The sequence below is a fragment of the Vipera ursinii genome (assembly GCF_947247035.1).
Source record: "Vipera ursinii genome assembly, chromosome: 7".
NCBI lineage: Eukaryota > Metazoa > Chordata > Lepidosauria > Squamata > Viperidae > Vipera > Vipera ursinii.
Window position 1 is genome coordinate 71,171,657 of NC_139521.1, and position 22,019 is coordinate 71,193,675.

The 22,019-nt window shown below is 45.8% G+C and overlaps 1 protein-coding gene across 1 annotated transcript in view; it reads right to left on the reverse strand.

The window, feature by feature from the left end:
• SDAD1 (SDA1 domain containing 1) overlaps window positions 1–22,019 on the reverse strand; it is a 40,055-nt gene that overhangs the window by 9,671 nt on the left and 8,365 nt on the right. Inside the window, exons 5-17 of the mRNA XM_083367145.1 lie at window positions 17,518–17,589; window positions 17,303–17,403; window positions 17,125–17,182; window positions 15,449–15,523; window positions 13,591–13,692; window positions 10,681–10,750; window positions 9,998–10,101; window positions 8,640–8,697; window positions 6,677–6,735; window positions 5,021–5,097; window positions 3,262–3,359; window positions 2,871–2,947; window positions 1,319–1,448 (exon numbers count right to left, since the gene is read on the reverse strand). Of these exons, the coding sequence (XP_083223271.1) occupies window positions 1,319–1,448; window positions 2,871–2,947; window positions 3,262–3,359; window positions 5,021–5,097; window positions 6,677–6,735; window positions 8,640–8,697; window positions 9,998–10,101; window positions 10,681–10,750; window positions 13,591–13,692; window positions 15,449–15,523; window positions 17,125–17,182; window positions 17,303–17,403; window positions 17,518–17,589 (1,081 nt within the window). The remainder of the gene's footprint in view (window positions 1–1,318; window positions 1,449–2,870; window positions 2,948–3,261; window positions 3,360–5,020; window positions 5,098–6,676; window positions 6,736–8,639; window positions 8,698–9,997; window positions 10,102–10,680; window positions 10,751–13,590; window positions 13,693–15,448; window positions 15,524–17,124; window positions 17,183–17,302; window positions 17,404–17,517; window positions 17,590–22,019) is intronic.

The window sequence follows — 22,019 nt, forward strand, 5'->3', positions numbered from 1 at the left end:
GATGGTTCGCTAGGGGCGTGATTTTGCCAACACTCGGAAATATTTATTTATTTATTTATTTATTTAATTGAATTTCTATACTGGCACTATAATAAGTGCCAGTGTTTGGCAAAACCATCGTAAAATGCAGTCACAACTCTGCAAAGGCAAGCATGTTGCAGAGTGACCGAAGTGCAGTCACATGACTGCCACCCCCACCCACCCCCGGGCACTCAAAACTTTGGATCCAGGTCGGAGGTCTCCTTTCTCGGATTTGTTGACACTCTGATTGCAAATCAAGGACTACCTGTAATCGTACCAATTATAGTTTTTCCAGTTATTCTGTATGTCTTTGTGTACACAACGCAGACAGAGCAGAACAGAACAGAAAATATGGAATGGAATGGACTGGAGTGGAATAAGAATAGAATAGAACAGAATATGATATGGAATAGAATATGGAATAGAATATGATATGGAATAGAATAGAATAGAATAGAATAGAATAGAATAGAATAGAATAGAATAGAATAGAATAGAATAGAATAGAATAGAATAGAATAGAATATAGAATGAAATGGAATGAAATAGAACAGAATAGGATAGGATGGGATGGGATGGGATGGAATGGAACAGAATAGAAAGAACAGAACAAAACAGGGGTAGAAAATATGGAACGAAATGGAATAGAATAAAAATGTTATGTCTAATTCAAATGTATACATATACATGGCAGAAAAAAAGAATCCTGCGAAGTTACAAGACGGATGGCATAAGGAAGAAGACTGTTACAGAATCTAGCAGTTCTGCTATAAATACTTTGAAACCTCCTCCCAGAGGGGAGCAAAAGGAACAGACCGTGAAGTGGGTGTGTGGGGTCTCTAACAATGCTCCAAGCTTTAAGCACATATAAATGCTTGTAAGCCATATCCTGAATAATGGAAAGCGGGCTTCCTATAATCTTCTCGGCGGTCCTTACCACTTTGCATGGACCTTTTATCTGAGGCTCTGCTACCAACCAAACCAAACACTGATGCAGTTTGTTAAAGTGCTCCCAATTGTGTCTCTGTAAAAAGTAGCCAGGACAGAAGGAGAAAGATGTGCTCCAAGATGTACCAGTTAGGATAACACTTTCTAATATGAAATGAAATTTAATCCATAAAATCCTTTGAGCTCTTATAGAAAAAATATGATTAGACTTTAAAGCGCCATAAGATACCCCCTTACACACCTTAAATCAGGAGTATCCAACCTTGGCAACTTTAACACCTGTAGACTTCAACTCCCAGAATTCTAAGCAAGAGGAGCAGAAATGTACTGATGCCAAACTCAAACTGACCTCCTTCTTCAAGGTTTTCTTCTTCTTCCTTCTCGAGCTCCAGGACTTCAGCTCCTGGAATATAATCTTTGACATCCAATTCCCCATATTCATGGATCTTGGCTTCTGAAGTGGCTTCCGTTGGTTTACCCTGCAGACAAATCAGTGCTTAATGAACGCTACATCCTACTACTAAGTTTCCCCGAAAATAAGACCGGGTCTTATTTTTTCCCCCTCCAAGAGGCACCAGGTCTTATTTTTGGGGTAGGCCTTATCTCACCTCTGACACCGACAGCCCCACCCAGCCGGTCCACTTCTTCTGGGGCCAAAGTTCTGCGGCTGCATTTGGGTCTGCATTTTGCAGTCAGGCCTTTCCAGAAGGCCTATTCACCCAAGAACCGAGCTACAGATTCAATCCATAGCTCAGTGCTCGGCTGCTGAGGTCTTGCAGAACCGAGCTACGGATTGAATCCATAGCTTGGTTCTTGGGTGTATAGGCCTTCCGGAAAGCCCTGTGACTGAGAAAAGCAGGCCTGGCTTCAGAAGAGGCCTCATAAGAAGTAGGCCAGCAAGGAGAGGCCTGTGGGAGCACGGCGGGTGGGGCAACCCCCCCAGCTTGATTTTTAGGTGTGTGCCTTGCCCCAAAACTAGTGCTTTTTGGGATAGGGCTTATATTAGGCCCACCCCCCCCAAAATCAAGCTAGGGGTTATTGTTGGTGCTGGCCTTATTTTCGGGAAAACACAGCAGGATACTTATTTCTAGGAAGGATGTTTCAACACAACTAGGATGGGTTCAAGATCTCCAAACGGGGCAACTTTTAAGACTTGTGGACTTCAACTCCCAGAATTCCCTAGCCGGCTGAGGCATTCTGGAAGTTGAAGTCCACAAGTCTACAAAGTTGCCCCGTTTGAAGTCCCCTGTTTTAGAAGACACCGAAAGAAGATGGATGGCAATCACAGAAAGCTCAAACAAGCCAGAACTGTCTTCTTCAACCTCGACAGGTGCAAAGAGAGTTCCAAGCCAGGGTGGACCAGTTCCACCAAAATGGCAAAAAAAAAAAAAACACACTGAAGTGTTACAAATCCAGAATCAAAATCAGAAGATCCGCAGCAGATATAGCAAGAAACAGCGTGTAAGAAACAACCTACTCATGAGGTCAAGAGATTAAAACTTTTGCCTAGGCCAGGGGTAGGCAACCTCGGCTCTTTTATGACTCATGGACTTCAACTCCCAGAATTCCTGAGTCAGCTGACTCAGGAATTCTGGGAGTTGAAGTCCATGAGTCATAAAAGAGCCAAGGTTGCCTACCCCTGGCCTAGCCCAGTGGTCCCCATCCTTTTGGCCACCAGGGAGGGTCTGTGGTTTTGTGTGCTGCCTGAATCTTGCGGATGGGCTTTGCTTGTTTGTACAGCCCGGCACTGGTCCACGGACTGGGAGTTTGAGACCCATGACCTAGATGTTTCATACCAACTCTTAATTTTACTGGCCTCTTTTTAAAAAAAAAAAATTCAGGAGGCAAGCATCAATGGTTAGCAGTTCATTCTTTTTCCCAGACACAAATTAATTATTTACCCGGAATTTTTTCTGCAACATCCGTGGATTCAGTGATTGGAACAGGTGGATGAGTGTCCTTGCTGACATCACTACGTCTGTGAAGAACAATTAATAACCCTGAGCGTGGCTTGCAAAGCTAAGTTCAGAAATATATATATATATATAATTTGTTTTAAAAAAAAATATGCCTCCCACCTCCCCCACAAGCTGACTCTGAGCGGAAAACAAATAATACGGCAACAGCGAAGCTCTCAGAAGTATTGGAAATAAAATTTAAAAAGCTGATTAAAATAAAACACTCACTTGGAATTAATAGCAATGGAGCTCTGCGGAGCTACCTAGCCTCTAAATCAACTAAACAAGGTCCCTCAGAGATCATTCATTTTGTACACACGCAAAAATGACTTACTTTTGTTTTTATGAGATTTGTATTGAACCAGGTCTTGAAGCAAATCTTCTGTCATAGCCAGAGGGCACCGAGCAGATATCTCTTTAATAGCATTGATCCTAAAAAGTAGGGGGGAGGAAAGTTTTGAATAATATATATATTAAGTGTTTTCCAGGGAAACTGGTCTACCCAAATATAGGACGGAGCAATCTGCTATTGCTTTCGCCTTTCAACCCCAATCTAGGAGCCTTTACAGGCAGACTCTATTGCGACAAACTATTTCTGTGTCAAATTTAGATTTGGCTGACAAAGAATTAAAGGGAGACTAGTATAGCTATTTCGAGCTATTTAGCTCTCATCAGCTAGCCCAGGGGTAGGCAACCTCGGCTCTTTTATGACTCATGGACTTCAACTCATAGCTGACTCAGGAATCCTGGGAGTTGAAGTCCATGAGTCATAAAAGAGCCGAGGTTGCCTACCCCTGAGCTAGCCATACCTTTCTGTGATTGGCCTAGAGCCATGGTGGCGAACCTATGGCACGGGTGCCACAGGTGGCACACAGAGCCCTCTCTGTGGGCACGCGTGCCGTCATCCCAGTCCTAGGCCTTCAAGCTGGGTTTTATAAAACCTTTTCACTTTAGGCCTCTGCCGCCGTGTGCAAAAAAAAAATCAATCAATCAATCGACTTCTTGCGAGAAAAAAAAAAGTTCTCGCAAAGCTGGAATTGATTGAACTTTTTAGTCCCACCCAGTGTGCCGTTACCACCGCGGCCACGCACACCCAATGGGCCACGCCCACCCAATGGGCCATGCCCACCCGGCACCCGATGATACATAAGTGATGTTTTGGGTTGCATTTTGAGCATTTGGTTTCTAAAAGGTTCGCCATCGCTGGCCTAGAGGTTAATACAGCTGCCTAACGTGCAAGCGGTTCAAATCTCAGAAGGGTATGGTTAGCTGATGAGAGCTCAATAGCTCAAAATAGCTATATTAGTCTCCCTTTAACTCTTTGTCGGCAAAATCTAAATGTAAAAGTTTTTTAAAAAAATTAAAAAATTGTAAAACATATCCGAGAAATGTTCAGGAGTACAAACACAGGACTTGGTAACAGCTTCATGTTCCTAAAAAAGATGAAATTGTTTGAAGTGTCGCACACAAGGGCTAAATTTGTTCTTTTACACACTTCAGAGGACCTGAGGAGACTGGCACTGCACGACTCTGAAATAATTCACAATGCGGCACTCTGCAGCAACTGAAATTAAATTCAGGGCCAAAGCCATAAAATTCTTAAAAGTTGGATTCTGCCTCAGCTATACGGAAATCTACTTTTTGTGCCTTACAAACAGTCCTGAGTTAATGACAGCCTTGTTTATCGACAGTTCAAAGTGAGGATGGCCCTGGAAAACTAGCATCACCCACGTGGGGACGTGATCATATTTCAGGCACTAGTGACTGTGATCTGCAATTTGTTTTTGCCGCTTTCCAGCAAAAATATGTCCAGTTTTTGCTGATTTGGGCTTAGGGCCACGATTCATTTAACAACTTAATGAGTTGCCTAATGACCAGTGACTCACTTAACAGCTATCATAAAAAAAGGTTGTAAAATTTAGTCCAGTCACATGGTGACTCAAACTTACAACCACAATAACGCGTGACCAAAATTCTGAGCTCCATTGGGTAAGTTGAGGACAGCCTGTAGTCAATTTTGCAAAGCCACATTATCTCCTCCTTTGATGCTGCATCAAAGTTTACATGCTGCTCCCAAGCTCTTAAATGCTTACCCAACAGTCATGACTTCCCCAGAGTTTTTGTCCGTGACAAAGTTGTTGGCTATTGTCATGAGGACTGGCTGCATAGTCTGTTGAAAAGAAGGAAAAAAAATAGGTTGAAGAATTGTTCATTCTTTAGTAAATGAAGAATGGAATTTAATTACATCAAGGTGTTCTGGCATAGCAAACTCTTGAGTCTGGGGCTTTAAATTAAGAGGAACAACTAGGCAAAGGATTGGACCAAAGTCACCCAGCTGGCATTCATGCCTAAGGCAGGACTAGAATATACGGTCTCCTAGAGATTGGCCCAAAGTCATCCAGCCGACTTTGATGCCTAACACGGGACTAGAACTCACCATCTCGTGGTGATTGGTCCAAAGTCACCCAGTCGGCTTTCATGCCTAAGGTGGGACTAGAACTCACCGTCTCCTGGTTTCTAAGCCATCACCTTAATCACTACACCAAACTGGCTCTCTAACTACACTGCTGAACCAATATGCCTGGGTTCTCCTTCCCACCCTATCCAACACAACACAAAAAGTTTAGCCAGTTTGATCAATATGTACAACATACGAACACAATTGAGCCCAAAATTTCTGCAGCTAAGTGAGACATTTGTTAAGTGAGTTTTGCCTCATTTTCTGAACTTTTCTTGCCAGAGTTGGCAAGTGAATCGCTGCAGTTGCTAAGTTAGTGACAAGCTGTTAAGTGAATCTGGCTTCCCCATTGACTTTGCTTGTCAGAAGGCCACAAAACCTGATCACCTAAACCAGGGTAGGCAACCTCGGCTCTTTGACTCATGGACTTCAACTCCCAGAATTCTTGAGCCAGCTAAACTGACTCAGGAATTCTGGGAGTTGAAGTCCATGAGTCACAAAAGAGCCAAGGTTGCCTACCCCTGACCTAAACCCAGGACACTGCAACTATCATAAATATGAGTCCGTGGTCAAGTGTCTGAATTCTGATAGTGATCATGGGGATGCTGCGATAGTTGCGTGGAAAGCGGTCATGTCACTTCTTTCAAGTGCCGTTGCAACTTTGAACAGTCACTAAATGAACTATTGTAAGTCAAGAAATTCCTGTATCAGCACAGGCTAACACTTATTTCAGTGATGGTGAACCTTTTGGAGACCGAGTGCCCAAAAACCACCACTGCTCCCCAGCCTGCCCCTAATCCACCCCGCCCTGCCTCCACCTGGTCCCTGCTCCGTCCCCACCCCGTCCACCCATAGGGCCATTCACCACCTCCACGGCATGCTGCAGATCGCCCAGGCAGCCCAGCAGCACCATAGTGGCCACGCCCTCTGCCCGTGCCCCACAGCATCAACTGCGCATGATGGGGCATTAGGGTGGAGTCTTGTCCCCGCTGACATGTTGTTGGCAATGCTGTTCCACACAGGCTGCACTCGGAGGTGACTCTCCTCCAGGGGGGCTGCAGGTGAGGAGGGGGCCAAGGGGGAGGCAGGGCTGGGGAAATGGCGCGCGTGCCCACAGAGAGGGCTGAGTGCCGCCTCTGGCACGCATGCCATAAGTTTGCTACCATTGACTTATTTTATTAAGCCACACCAACTAACTATAAAGGAGAAATCCCATTTTTATCCTTTGGGCGAGACGTCTGAAAGAAAACAATTACTTCTTCCTAGTCATCTTGGTCAACAAAGGCCTCACCTCTGGTGGGACAAGTTGGTGAGAAGCTTGTGCAGCAAAAAGAAGAATCTTGGTAACTTCTGCAACAAGAGCAACAAAAAAAAGACAGTTGTAATGATGGACCAAAAGATACATCAGTTCCTCAAACAGAAAGGAAAAAAAATTCTGTTAAGTTTATCATTGATGAATCTTGTTTAGGGCTGTTGGCAACAACTGGCAGTGGTTCTCCATATTTGATCATTTAATCATTTTTCATGTTTAATGTGGGCTAGTATGCTCACAGTAAAATTGACAACAAAGGTTATCTTATCTTCATTGAAGGGTGAAGATGTGGAAGCTTAAAAAATGATTTCAAGGTTCTGTAAACCACCCAGAGCCCCTTGGACAGTCAGATGGGCAGTATCTAAATTTGACAAATAAGATAACCTTTGTTGTCAATTTTACTTTGAGCACTGGCCCATATTAAAAATGAAATTCTGTTTTTGCCTGCTCTCAAAAGAAAGTATATATCTAATGTCAAGGTTCCAAATGACGAACCCAACCAAGCAAACATCTTTGAGACATTCCAATCTCTTAATGCAGGGGTCTTCAAATTTGGCCCTTTTATGACTTGTGGACTTCAACTCCCAGAATTCCTCAGCCAGGCACGCTGGCTGAGGAATTCTGGAAGTCCACAAGGCATAAAAGGGCCAAGCTTGAAGACCCCTGTCTTAATGTAAAACTTTATTGAGTATATCACTTCGGCACTAATGAAAACAAAACCAGCTCTGGCTAGACCCCCCCTCCCAAACCCTTATAGTAAAAACATTGAATTCTCGCCTCCTCCCTCTGGGTCAGGTCACTGTTGCCCAATCAAGTAGAAAAATATTGTTATGAGAAAGCATCTCTAGGTCTGGCCAGACACCTGGTGTAACGTCCTTGGGTCTCAAGGTCCGGCTTCTTAATCTTTGAAGTCTGCATTCCAAACTTCTCCTCCCCGCCGCCCCCAGGTTCGTTGGCAAGCTGAGAAGCAATATTTGCCACACCGGCAATACTGTGCTTGACATCTAAATAAATAAATTAAATAATAAAGCGAATCTTTGGGCCTGATAAAAGTGATTTGCCACTGAGTGAGGCCATTTTTCCAGTACTTTCCAACTTCCTAAAAAGTTAAACTGGTGATGGAGAGCCCCCTCGAGAGATCCTTGGACTGCAAGGAGATCCCATCCGTCAATCCTAAAGGAAATTGACCCGGATTGTCCTTTGGAAAGACAAGACACTGTAGCTGAAGCTCAAATACTCTGGTCGGCAAAGGAGAAAAGAGGACTCATTGGAGAACATCCAGATGTTGGGAAAGATGGAAGGCAAAAAAGAAAAAAGAAAGGGATGGCAGAGGATGCTATGGTTAGATAAATTTCATTGACGCAATGAATGTGAATTTGGTCAAACTGGCAGACAGTGGAGGATTGTGGGAATGTGGAGTGCTGTGGTCCACAAAGTCAGACACAACTTAGCGACTGAACGACAACACAACACTTTGCAACCCAGATTTTTATTGGCAGAGGAGCATCTGCTTTTATCGTTTTCTTCTTTCAAAATCAAGGCTGTTACCAAAATAAAATAAAATGGGTCAAACAAAGAAGCAGGTAGAAAAAGCCGCGCTTTTTGCTTTTCCAGGAAGCTCCTGAAATAAAGAGAGGAACTTTTCACTGCTGCTCATGAAAACGAGCAGTATTTTCTGCTAGCCTAGGATTCATTTTCATAAGCACAGAAAAATCCCCATAATCTGTGCTTTTCTTTGGATCCGAGTAATTTGTTTTCTTGCTCCGAGTCCTGAAATGGCTGCAAAAGGCCAGAAAGGTTCAGATGGGTTAAAATTAAAATGAGACAGCAGCAAAGGGACACAAAGCAGAGTAAACAAAATTCTCTTCTTTTTTTGCAACTGGTATAGCCTCGAAGCAAAGAGAAACAAGGAGGTTGGAAAGAATGTATTGAAGCCACTTACCTCTTTGGTGGGGCTGCAGAAATCGTTGTATAAAAGGGTAAAAGTTGAAGAGGAAAAGCTGTGGAAACACAAGAGGGTTGTCAAGAGGTCAGCTATGAATGAAATGGACGACTGAGTTAAATAATCCCAACCACCACCAGAGTGACTTTCCAGCAAAGCCAGAGAGAAAAGCATATGGAACAGACCCCAAAGGTGTTTTTTCAAAAGGCAACTGGAGAAACGTCCTGACAGTTAGAACCATTAACCAGTGGAACCACCAGCCTCCAGAAGTGGTGAATGCTCCAACACTGGAAGTTTTGAAGAAGAGACCAGACAGCCATTTGTCTGAAATGGTATAGGGTTTCCTGCCTGAGCAGGGGGTTGGACTAGATGACCTCCAAGTTCCCTTCCAATATCATCATCATCATACTACTACTACTACTATATTATTATTATTATTATTATTATTATTATTATTATTATTATTATTATTATTATTATTATTGGCAAAATTCACTTCACAGCTGTCTCACTTAGCAACAGAAATTATGGGCTCAATTGCGGTCATAAGATACCCGTGCGTGCTCTTGATCAATGGCCACAAAATTTGCTAGCATTTTTAATAGTAATAATAGTAATAGTAGTAGTAGTAATAATAATAATAATAATAATAATAATAATAATAATAATAATAATAATAATAATAATAATAATAGATGATGATGTTGGAAGGGACCTTGGAGGTCATCTAGTCCAACCCCCTGCTCAGGCAGGAAACCCTATACCATTTCAGACAAATGGCTGTCCAGTCTCTTCTTAAAAACTTCCAGTATTGGAGCATTCACTGCTTCTGGAGGCAGGTTGTTCCACTGGTTAATTGTTCTAACTATCAGGAAGTTTCTCCTTAGTTCTAGGTTGCTTCTCTCCTTGACCGGTTTCCATCCATTGCTTCTTGTCCTGCTTTCAGGTGCTTTGGAGAATAGCTTGACTCCCTCTTCTTTGGGGCAGCCCCTGAGATATTGGAACACTGCTATCCTGTCCCCCATCGTCCTTCTCATTAAACTAGACATACCCAATTCCAGCAACTGTTCCTTATATGTTTTAGCCTCCAGTCCCCTGATCATCTGTGTTGCTTTTCTCTGCACTCTTTCTAGAGTCTCAACATCTTTTTTACATCGTGGTGACCAAAACTGGACGCAGTATTCCAAGTGTGGCCTTACCAAGGCATTGAAAAGTGGTATTAATATTCACGTGATCTTGATTCTATCCCTCTGTTAATGCAGCCTAGCACTGTGTTGGCTTTTCTGCCCAGCTTACACAAAAGTAAAGCAAAACGACAACGGAAAAGACAGAAAAATAACTCAGAACGCAAACTGTACCTCGTGAATCCCAACCAGCCTTGAAATGAGATCCATCAGCATCATCTTCACTTCAAACCTCTCCTTTGAGGATTCCAGCTGCTTTAACAGTTTCTCAGCAAAGTCTGAAATCAGCAGGAAACCGATGAACATCAGAGAAAAGCCTGGGCCAGGGCGGGGCTGTCCTGAGGGCCTCAAAGTTAAAGATTTATTTTTTTTCTGTGTGGCAAAACTAGGCTGAGTGTCCCACCGATGCTGAGAAGTTTCATGCCTGATTAATACACCTGTGTAGAGGTGTGTTTGCCCTAGAAAAATACCGCAAAGGCGACAGTGTTAAGCAGGGGTCTTCAAACCTGGCCCTTTTATGACTTGTGGACTTCAACTCCCAGAATTCCTCAGCCAGGCACGCCTGCCTGAGGAATTCTGGAAGTAGAAGTCCACAAGTCATAAAAGGGCCAAGTTTGAAGACCCTTGGCGTTAAGTAATGGAAGGGGAGATTGTTGGATATTCCTGAAGCTGCTTTTCCATGGTTTGACCTGGAGATACTTGTGTATCACAGTAGAGGCAGAATCTGCAACTCAGGACCATGTCTTCCCATCCAAACTCTAACCAGGACTGACCCCGCTCAGCTTCTGAGAGACAATTAAAGAGGTAAGTCAGAAGCTTCTCCTTGCAACGATTTATCTCGGATCAAACGAACTTGCCTTGGGGATCATGGATTAAATGAATTGCTGAAAAATTGAACACTTCCGGCTTCTTCTTTTTCTTGTGTTTCTGGAGAAGAAAGAAACAGACATGTTCAGTGAAGACTTGAGTTCTATAATTATGTTTCATTCGGTTGTCTGAATTAATTTCTTCCTGGGAGAGGTGATACGGATGCAGAGAATCAGCCTGAGACATTTAGCTACTGGGAAATGCTTGCTCTAGACCTGTTGAACATCCACATCTTAGCTTAAAATCTATCTGGGGGCCATGAACGTCAAGTCCAATAGGAATATCCTGTGTATCATGGCCATTTTCCAGATTGTTAACTGTCACTTCACAAGAGACCTCCCAGAAATACACAGAAATCAATAAAGTGGTCCCCAACTTACGATTGATCGCTCAATGACTGTCTGAAGACATAAATACCTGGAGGATATTTAGGACCCCCATTTGAAATTACGACTATCACAGCGGCCCTGGTCATTATGAGTGCTCAGCAACTGGGTGGCATTTATAAGATGGTACATTAAAAGCATGTATTAAAGATGAAATTCTGTTGCCTGCTCTCAAAAGCGTACACATACATAACACACATATAAATATGCCACATACAACGTATGTATATACCTACACCCTTACATATAAATACATGTAAATATTAATCACTGACCATCTTGAATACATAATGGAAAGAGGAAGCTCGAGAGTTCACAAGGTTACCGTATTTTTCCGTGTACAAGACGCTATTTTTTTCCTGCAAACACCTTGTTCAAAAATCAGGTGCATCTTATAACAAGTGCAACGTCTTATACACGGAAAAAATAATGGTAACCTCTGCAGCACAGGGCATGCCTGTGTGGGTTCTTTACATGCCGCTGCCATGTTGCCTGGTGCAGGTGTCAAGCCCCTGTAGGTATATCACTAATGGAAGTGGGGAGGGGGCAAAATAGTTGGCCAGCCGAACTTCCGGATTTGCCGGCTCAGCTCTTTGGCATTCCATTCATTAACGTGCTTAAAGGCTAGGCCAGGGGTAGGCAATCATGGCTCTTTTATGACTCGTGGACTTCAACTCCCAGAATTCCTGAGTCCACATGGCTCAGCTTGGAAACCTCTCCCTTTCCCCTCAGCATGGCTGGCTCAGGAATTCTGGGAGTTGAAGTCCACAAGTCATGAAGGAGCCTAGGCCAGGGGTAGGCAACCTTGGCTCTTTTATGACTCGTGGACTTCAACTCCCAGAATTCCTGAGCCAGCATGGCTCAGCTTGGAAACCTCTCCCTTTCCCCTCAGCATAGCTGGCTCAGGAATTCTGGGAGTTGAAGTCCACAAGTCATAAAAGAGCCAAGGCTGCCTACCCCTGTGCTAGGCACCTAGTAATGTAAAAGGCTTGACATTTAGCGCTTATTAATATTAACCAGCATCTTCTCATGCTTCTGATGAGATTTCCCCCCCCATCCTTGCTGACCAAGCGATTCCACATCCACCGTAAGTAATTGTAGCCCTTTCAATGGATTATAGCTTGCTCTCTTCTAATTAAAGGGCCCCACTTATTTGCTTTACAGGAGAGGGGGGTGTTAATCCATGTAATATGGATTAATTCTTAAAATAAAAGTAGCCCAAAAACCTCTGTCCATCTTATACCCATCTCCACACTGCACATCAGATATATTTATTTTTTTAGGCAAGAGATACGTAAAGCTATTCTGGTATCCTAGTTCCAGATTTAAGCTGTCTTGTGTGGGAAGTCAGCCCCCCCCACGAGAAGGAAATATTAAATATTAAAATGGCTCTGCCGAACAGCTGATCGGCACAGAGAAACGGGTGTGTGTGTGTCTTTGTTTGCCGAAAGCTTGGAACTCACATGCCAGAGCGTCTTATACAAAAATACGGTAATACCCTACGCAAGAAAGCTGTGACTGAATCTGGATGTTCTGCTTCGGATGCCACAGAGCCCCCTCCTCCCAGAAGGTAACAGGTTGTGAAGAGGTTGTGTAGCGTCCTAGACAATCCTGAAGACCCTTATGTGCCATCCTGGATAGAAGGGAGGGAACCGCCAATAATGTGTTCTGCCATCCTCACCTTTTCTTTTTCCTTCTTTCTTTCTTTATTTTAATGGCTATTTGCTGAGTCCCACAGTCACATAACCGTGTTTTTACTGTGGTTTTGCAAAACAAAAGAAAAAAAAGAAGGCATTTACTTTTGGTTTTTGGCAAAACCACACCCACAGCAAACCATGGGTTCTCTTAATGACCACTTGCAATCAACAAATTACCAAAATCGGGCTGGTTACGTGACCGACCTTCTTTATGACCATCGCGAACAAGCTCCACTACAGTCATAACTCCAGGATTATCTATATTAGGAGAGGCTTAGAGAACAGGCAGGTCTGCCTGTTGTGATTCAGGGTCAGCCTGTGGGTTCGGCAGTTGGGTCGGACGACTCAGAGGAGGAGGGGGGGGGTGTTCCTTGCTAAGGGGGTTGAAGATCTTGCTGATGATTGCCCTCAGGCAGGCCCCTCCCACTTGGTCACCATGGAGACCCAGCTGTGTGAGCCTGACAGTGTGGATGAAGATGACCCACAGCTGGCCCTGTTCAGGGACGCCCGACGCAGGAGGCAGTCAAGTAGGAGTAAACAGAGGAAGGCATTGGGGCTTCTCGGAAGGAGGGAGAGAGAAGCCACGCCCTGAACTCTTTATAAAGGGAATGTGTGGGGAGGGCTGGTTTGCTGAAAGCAACCGCTCAGATAGTGTTTCAAAGCTCCTGTATCTTGGTACGTGTCTTGTTTGTTTTTGTAGTAATAAATGTGGCAGACGTTATTCCAGCCTCTTGCCGTTTGTAAAGGGGTCGTCCCTGCTTTTGTTGCAGGGCCGGTAGCAGGCTGGTACAGAACACTGCCGAACCAGGCTACTCACTTTTAAAACTCTCATAGCTTTTTCGAGTTTCTTCTTGTTTTTTGTCGTTTTCTTTCCCGTGGCATACCGTACCATCAAGTCTCTTGCTGAGGGACCGTCATCCTTGAAAAATAAATAAGTGTGTGAAAGAGAAATTTAAGATTCAGTAAAACTTTGCATGAGGAACCATGAAACTACCAATCTACATCAAACTCTATTCCCTGGGTGTACAGACATGTAGTAATTTTGTACACCTTCCTCTATCTTGTGCTATATGTTCTTGGCAGTGCACAGTGAAGTGGTTATGGAATTGAAAATAATGACACTTTGGCAACAATGAGTTAAATAAATTTAGAGACAAAGGGACCATAGAATCCTCTGCATCAATTCAATGGCGAAAAAAGTAAGGTTCTACATTTAGGGAAAAACAAAAACAAATGCACAGGTATAGTATAGGTGGTACATTGCTCAACAGTAGTAACTGTGAGAGGGATTTTGGAGTCCTAGTGGACAATCACTTAAATATGAGCCAGCAATGTGGTGCAGCTGTTAAAAAAGCCAACACACTCTTGGCTGCATTAACAGAAGGGTAGAATCAAGATCACGATCAGTGTTAATACCACTTTACAATGCCTTGGTAAGGCCACACTTGGAATACTGCATCCAGTTTTGGTCACCACAATGTAAAAAAGATGTTGAGACTCTAGAAAGCGTGCAGAGATGAGCAACAAAGATGATTAGAGGACTGGAGGCTAAAACATACAAGGAACGGTTGCTGGAATTGGGTATGTCTAGTTTAATGAAGAGAAGGACGAGGGGTGACATGATAGCAGTCTTCCAATATCTCAGGGGCTGCCCCAAAGAAGAGGGAGTCAAGCTATTCTCCAAAGCGCCTGAAGGCAGGACAAGAAGCAATGGATGGAAACTCGTCAAAGAGAGAAGCAACCTGGAACTGCCAATCCTCAACAGAAATGCTCACAACAATGAAAACCTAGGACAGGAGGAAGAGCGCCGCCAGGTGTCTTGCTCGTCTGTGGCTTGGGGAGCCCTTTTTTCCAGTGCCATTGTAACTTCGAACAGTCACTAAGCGAATTGTTGTTAAGTCGAGGACTACCTGTACTTCATCATTTTGGTCCTCAAGTTTTTGACACCTTGCTAGGCGACTGGTGGTACTCGGATGTTGCCATATCCTAAAAGTGGTACAATGAGTGAAAAGGTTGAAAAGCCCTGGTATAGGGTTTCCCTGCCTGAGCAGGGGGTTGGACTAGAAGACCTCCAAGGTCTCTTTCAACTCTTATTGTTCTATTTCTAATTTAACCAAATACTGTGACATTGTCCGTGGACGTTACTCGGCTTTTCATGGTGGGGCATTCAATCAAGACATAAGCACATAATACATAGAATGAAGGCTACTGCTAAGCTTGTAAGCCGCCCTGAGCCTTCGGAGAATAATAATAATAATAATAATAATAATAATAATAATAATAATAATAATAATAATAATAATAATAATAATAATAATAATAATAATAATAATTTTATTTATATACTGCCCTTCTCCCGAAGGACTCAGGGCGGTGAACAGGGCAAGCATAAAAAATACAGAATTACAAAAGTTAAAAAGGATTAAATATATGCCCAACTAAAAACAGTAAATACAAATATTAAAATAACAGTAAAAAACCCCACCCATCCCCCATCAGGCTAGGCCGGCTTGTTCAAATAAGAATGTCTTTAGATCGCGACGGAAGGAGCGAAGGTCAGGAGAGAAGGGCGGGATATAAATGGAATTAAAATTTAAAAAAAATAAGCTGTGGCACACTTCTCATCTTTTGAGAATTAGGTCCAAGTTATTATTCTAGATTCCAGGAACACTGACCTCCGATTCTGAATCACTGTCTTTCTTTTCATCTTTATCCTTCCCAAGGAAAAATGTCAAGCCAGCAACTTGGATCTACAGAGCCAGGAGAGGTGACAAGGAAGAGCCAAAGGAATTTTTTTTAAAAAAAAAAAACCCGAACTCCTTGAGCAAGCAGGTTTCATACACCGCTAAACTAACAAAATCAGAAATATTATCCCTTCCCGCCTCAAATTAGGAAAAAAGTACAGGCAGTCCATGACTTACAACAATGGAGCAAACTTTCTGTCGCTAAGCAAGACATTTGCTAAGTGAGTTGTGTGCACATTTTATAAGCTTCCTTGCCACCGTTGTTAAGTGAATCCTTGCGGTTGCTAACGCAGTGAGACGGCTGTTAAGTGAATTTGACTTCCCCCTTGACTTTGCTTGTCAGAAGGTCGCAAAAGGGGATGCAACCATCATAAATAGGGACCAGTTGGCATAGCATCCAAATTTTGATCCCTTGACCAAGGGGATGCTGCAACCGTCGTAAGTCTGAAAAAGGGTCACTTGTAAGTCACTTTTTTCAGTGCTGTTGTAACTTTGAACGGTCGCTAAATGAACTGTTGTGAGTTGAAGATTGCCTGTACTTATTATTCCCAATAACAGCTCCGCATTGTAGACACCTGGTAACCCTTTGCATACTGGAGTCATGTGATCGCAATTACTTATTGTCAGAAATTGGCATTTATTTCTGGTTTCTGGCCCAAAGTGCATGGAGCGAACAATGGATTTGCTTAACAATCACAGTGTTCGCTTCGGGATTATGGCGTTCGCTTAATGGAGCCCTGCAAAATAGGTCGTAAAATCGGATGCAGTCAGGTTGACCTTATTGACAACTGCCATAACTTAAGATGTAATTGAGGACATAATTACTGTCACAAGTTGAGGACTAAATGTACTGAAAAAACCAGGGGTCTTCAAACTTGGCCACTTTAAGACTTGTGGACTTCAACTCCCAGAATTCCTCAGCCAGCATGGCTCACCTTGGAAACCTCTCCCTTTCCCCTCAGCTTGGCTGGCTGAGGAATTCTGGGAGTTGAAGTCCACAAGTCTTAAAGTGGCCAAGTTTGAAGACCCCTGGAATAAACCAGAAGTTCCACAATTACAAGTAGTCCTTGACTTATGACTACAATTGAGCCCAAAGTTTCTGGTGCTAAGTAAGACAGTGAAGGGAATTCTGTTCCACTTTACGACCTTTCTTGCCACTATTGTTAATAACACAGTCATTAAGTGAATCCGGCTTCCCCGTTAACTTTGCTTGTCAAAAGTCTCAAAAGGGGATCACACGACTGTGGGACAGTTATAAATATGAACCAATTGTCAACAGCCTAAATTCTGATCACGTGACCACGGGGGATGCTGCTGCGATGGTCGTAAGTGTGAAAACAGGCCTAAGTTAATTTTTTCAGTGACAGTCACTAAATTTATTTATTTATTTATTTATTTATTTATTTATTTAATTGAATTTCTATACCGCCCTTCTCCCGAAGGACTCAGGGCAGTGAACAGGGCATATAAATAGAAGTACAAAAGTTAAAAAGGATTAAATTATTGCCCAAATTAAAACAATCAAAATATAAAAAACATTTAAAACCCTAACATGAACTACTGTACATTGAGGACTACCTGTACTTGGACCAAAATGTTTACTTTACCTTGGTGACTTTGGAAAAACAAGCCAGCGTTATGACATTCACAGTTCTGGCATCGTTCCTGTTTTAAAAAAAAAAGACTGTTTACGCAACGGAGAATGAGAAATTAAATATATGTTTTATTTTCTCTGAGGTTTCACCATTGTTCCTGCCCACTGTAGACTCTTAACCTGCAACCTACCAGATATTCCTTCGGTACAGTTCAACCATCACATCCAGCGAAATCTTGGCTGCAGTTGGGTTGCTGTCTTGCAGCATTGTGTACATGAAACTCTGAAGGATCTGCAAAAATAAATAAATAATAAAATAAAGATAAAAAGCAGACACTTGTTTTTTGAGGAAGAGTCGCCTGGAGCTATCCCACTTAAAAGCTGGTAGAAGGAGCCGAAAACTTACAGTGTTCATTCTGTTGTTCTTGTGTTTGGCATTGACGTTCTTGATGTCGGTGACGATGTGAGTGTATAATGTCTGTCGAAATAAGAAAGCTAAATTTCAGCAGGAATAACTGTCGATCTTTCTTTGAGAAAAAGATGTACAGAAGCAGACACTCCATGATGGATCAGTCTGAGATAGATAAGGTTTTTCATCATTTGTCTGTGTGTGCAATGGCACAGATTAAAATGAAATTCCGATCCGAAAGAATCACACCCATACACCTATACTGTATGTATGTGTATATATACCGTGTTTCCCCGAAAATAAGACTGGGTGTTATTATTTTTTGCCTCCAAAAAAGGCACCAGGTCTTATTTTGGGAGTAGGCCTTACTTCACCTCTGGCACCAACAGCCCCACCCAGCCGGTCCACTTCTTCTAGGGTCGAAGTTCTGCAGCTGCATTCGGGCCTGCATTTTGCAGTCAGGCCTTTCCAGAAGGCCTAAGCAGCCAAGTACAGAGCTATGGATCAAATCCTTAGCTTTGTGCTCGGCTGCTGAGGGCTTGCAGAACCGAGCTACGGATTGAATCCATAGCTTGCTTCTTGGCTGCAGAGGCCTTCCGGAAAGGCCTGTGACTGAGACACGCAGGCCTGGCTGCAGAAGAGGCCTCAGAAGAAGAAGTGGGCCGGCAAGGACAGACTTGGGTGCAAGGTAAGTGGGTCCATACATACACACATAGTGTGTGTGTATATAAATCAGTCTATTTTGAATATATAGCACAAAAAAAACTGACAAGGTTGATCCTAAACGATACAAAGCTATTACAGAATCTAGCCTACTGTAATCTTGCATAAGAGAATGCAATGTAAAATAGTAATTTAGCAAGTATAGATGGAAAATGTATAACTATCTCTATACCTGTAGAGCAAGTGAGGGGGGAACGTACTAGATGTGTTTGAGATATAGGTATCACTATTCAGCTAGGGTGGAGCTGTAGTGTTTTTCCAGTTAATTTTGTATTTGTTATGTACAGGTTTTTTTCTCATTCTTCTTTCTTGTTTATAGTTCTCGTTTTGTTTTTTACTTTTGCTTTGTGTTTTATCTTGGGGGGATTTTTTTTTTTTAAAAAAAGAAAAAACCCCGGAATTTTGCAGCCTATGATCAAGAGACCAAATGCAAGCATTTTTTTTTAAAAAAATGGAATTCTGGGACAGATTATGTAACAGATTATTTCCATCAACATTGCTCAGACACAAAAAAGGCAAACGAGGTTACCGGAAAACGTATAGTACTGAAATTAGATTGTTCATCATTTTCTCAGTCTTTAAAGGAAATGCAAAATGTGTTGTGGCTTTTACCGTATATACTTGAGTATAAGCCGACTCGAGTATAAGCCGAGACCCCCAATTTCACCCCCAAAAACTGGAAAAAGTTATTGACTCGAGTATAAGCCGATCCGCCGTTCTGCAAGCCTCTGCCGCCAGCAGAGGCTCGATCCGCCATTTTGCAAGCCTGAATACACAGGAATACCCTGTGTAGCCGCGGCTCGTCGGCAGGTCTCCGTTCCTCCTGCCGACCTTTGGGGAGGTTTGGGCGCCTCCCCAAACCTCCCCAAACCTCGGCAGGTCTCCGTTCCTCCTGCCGACCTTTGGGGAGGTTTGGGCGCCTCCCCAAACCTCCCCAAACCTCGGCAGGTCTCCGTTCCTCCGCGCAGACCTGCCGACCTTTGGGGAGGTTTGGGCGCCTCCCCAAACGTCCCCAAACCTCGGCAGGTCTCCGTTCCTGTTTGGGGAGGTTTGGGCGCCTCCCCAAACGTCCCCAAACCTCGGCAGGTCTCCGTTCCTCCGCGCAGACCTGCCGACCTTTGGGGAGGTTTGGGCGCCTCCCCAAACGTCCCCAAACCTCGGCAGGTCTCCGTTCCTGTTTGGGGAGGTTTGGGCGCCTCCCCAAACGTCCCCAAACCTCGGCAGGTCTCCGTTCCTGTTTGGGGAGGTTTGGGCGCCTCCCCAAACGTCCCCAAACCTCGGCAGGTCTCCGTTCCTCCGCGCAGACCTGCCGACCTTTGGGGAGGTTTGGGCGCCTCCCCAAACGTCCCCAAACCTCGGCAGGTCTCCGTTCCTGTTTGGGGAGGTTTGGGCGCCTCCCCAAACGTCCCCAAACCTCGGCAGGTCTCCGTTCCTGTTTGGGGAGGTTTGGGCGCCTCCCCAAACCTCCCCAAGCCTCGGCAGGTCTCCGTTCCTCCGCGCAGACCTGCCGACCTTTGGGGAGGTTTGGGCGCCTCCCCAAACGTCCCCAAACCTCGGCAGGTCTCCGTTCCTGTTTGGGGAGGTTTGGGCGCCTCCCCAAACCTCCCCAAGCCTCGGCAGGTCTCCGTTCCTCCACGCAGACCTGCCGACCTTTGGGGAGGTTTGGGCGCCTCCCCAAACGTCCCCAAACCTCGGCAGGTCTCCGTTCCTGTTTGGGGAGGTTTGGGCGCCTCCCCAAACGTCCCCAAACCTCGGCAGGTCTCCGTTCCTCCGCGCAGACCTGCCGACCTTTGGGGAGGTTTGGGCGCCTCCCCAAACGTCCCCAAACCTCGGCAGGTCTCCGTTCCTGTTTGGGGAGGTTTGGGCGCCTCCCCAAACGTCCCCAAACCTCGGCAGGTCTCCGTTCCTGTTTGGGGAGGTTTGGGCGCCTCCCCAAACCTCCCCAAGCCTCGGCAGGTCTCCGTTCCTCCGCGCAGACCTGCCGACCTTTGGGGAGGTTTGGGCGCCTCCCCAAACGTCCCCAAACCTCGGCAGGTCTCCGTTCCTGTTTGGGGAGGTTTGGGCGCCTCCCCAAACCTCGGCAGGTCTCCGTTCCTGTTTGGGGAGGTTTGGGCGCCTCCCCAAACCTCCCCAAGCCTCGGCAGGTCTCCGTTCCTCCGCGCAGACCTGCCGACCTTTGGGGAGGTTTGGGCGCCTCCCCAAACGTCCCCAAACCTCGGCAGGTCTCCGTTCCTGTTTGGGGAGGTTTGGGCGCCTCCCCAAACGTCCCCAAACCTCGGCAGGTCTCCGTTCCTCCGCGCAGACCTGCCGACCTTTGGGGAGGTTTGGGCGCCTCCCCAAACGTCCCCAAACCTCGGCAGGTCTCCGTTCCTGTTTGGGGAGGTTTGGGCGCCTCCCCAAACGTCCCCAAACCTCGGCAGGTCTCCGTTCCTCCGCGCAGACCTGCCGACCTTTGGGGAGGTTTGGGCGCCTCCCCAAACGTCCCCAAACCTCGGCAGGTCTCCGTTCCTGTTTGGGGAGGTTTGGGCGCCTCCCCAAACCTCCCCAAACCTCGGCAGGTCTCCGTTCCTGTTTGGGGAGGTTTGGGCGCCTCCCCAAACCTCCCCAAGCCTCGGCAGGTCTCCGTTCCTCCGCGCAGACCTGCCGACCTTTGGGGAGGTTTGGGCGCCTCCCCAAACGTCCCCAAACCTCGGCAGGTCTCCGTTCCTGTTTGGGGAGGTTTGGGCGCCTCCCCAAACGTCCCCAAACCTCGGCAGGTCTCCGTTCCTCCGCGCAGACCTGCCGACCTTTGGGGAGGTTTGGGCGCCTCCCCAAACGTCCCCAAACCTCGGCAGGTCTCCGTTCCTGTTTGGGGAGGTTTGGGCGCCTCCCCAAACGTCCCCAAAACTCGGCAGGTCTCCGTTCCTCCGCGCAGACCTGCCGACCTTTGGGGAGGTTTGGGCGCCTCCCCAAACGTCCCCAAACCTCGGCAGGTCTCCGTTCCTGTTTGGGGAGGTTTGGGCGCCTCCCCAAACCTCCCCAAACCTCGGCAGGTCTCCGTTCCTGTTTGGGGAGATTTGGGCGCCTCCCCAAACCTCCCCAAACCTCGGCAGGTCTCCGTTCCTCCGTGCAGACCTGCCGACCTTTGGGGAGGTTTGGGCGCCTCCCCAAACGTCCCCAAACCTCGGCAGGTCTCCGTTCCTGTTTGGGGAGGTTTGGGCGCCTCCCCAAACGTCCCCAAACCTCGGCAGGTCTCCGTTCCTGTTTGGGGAGGTTTGGGCGCCTCCCCAAACGTCCCCAAACCTCGGCAGGTCTCCGTTCCTCCGCGCAGACCTGCCGACCTTTGGGGAGGTTTGGGCGCCTCCCCAAACGTCCCCAAACCTCGGCAGGTCTCCGTTCCTGTTTGGGGAGGTTTGGGCGCCTCCCCAAACGTCCCCAAACCTCGGCAGGTCTCCGTTCCTCCGCGCAGACCTGCCGACCTTTGGGGAGGTTTGGGCGCCTCCCCAAACGTCCCCAAACCTCGGCAGGTCTCCGTTCCTGTTTGGGGAGGTTTGGGCGCCTCCCCAAACCTCCCCAAACCTCCCCAAACCTCGGCAGGTCTCCGTTCCTCCGCGCAGACCTGCCGAGGTTTGGGGAGGCGCCCAAACCTCCCCAAAGGTCGGCAGGAAGAACGGAGACCTGCCGAGGTTTGGGGAGGTTTGGGGAGGCGCCCAAACCTCCCCAAAGGTCGGCAGGTCTGCGCGGAGGAACGGAGACCTGCCGAGGTTTGGGGAGGTTTGGGGAGGCGCCCAAACCTC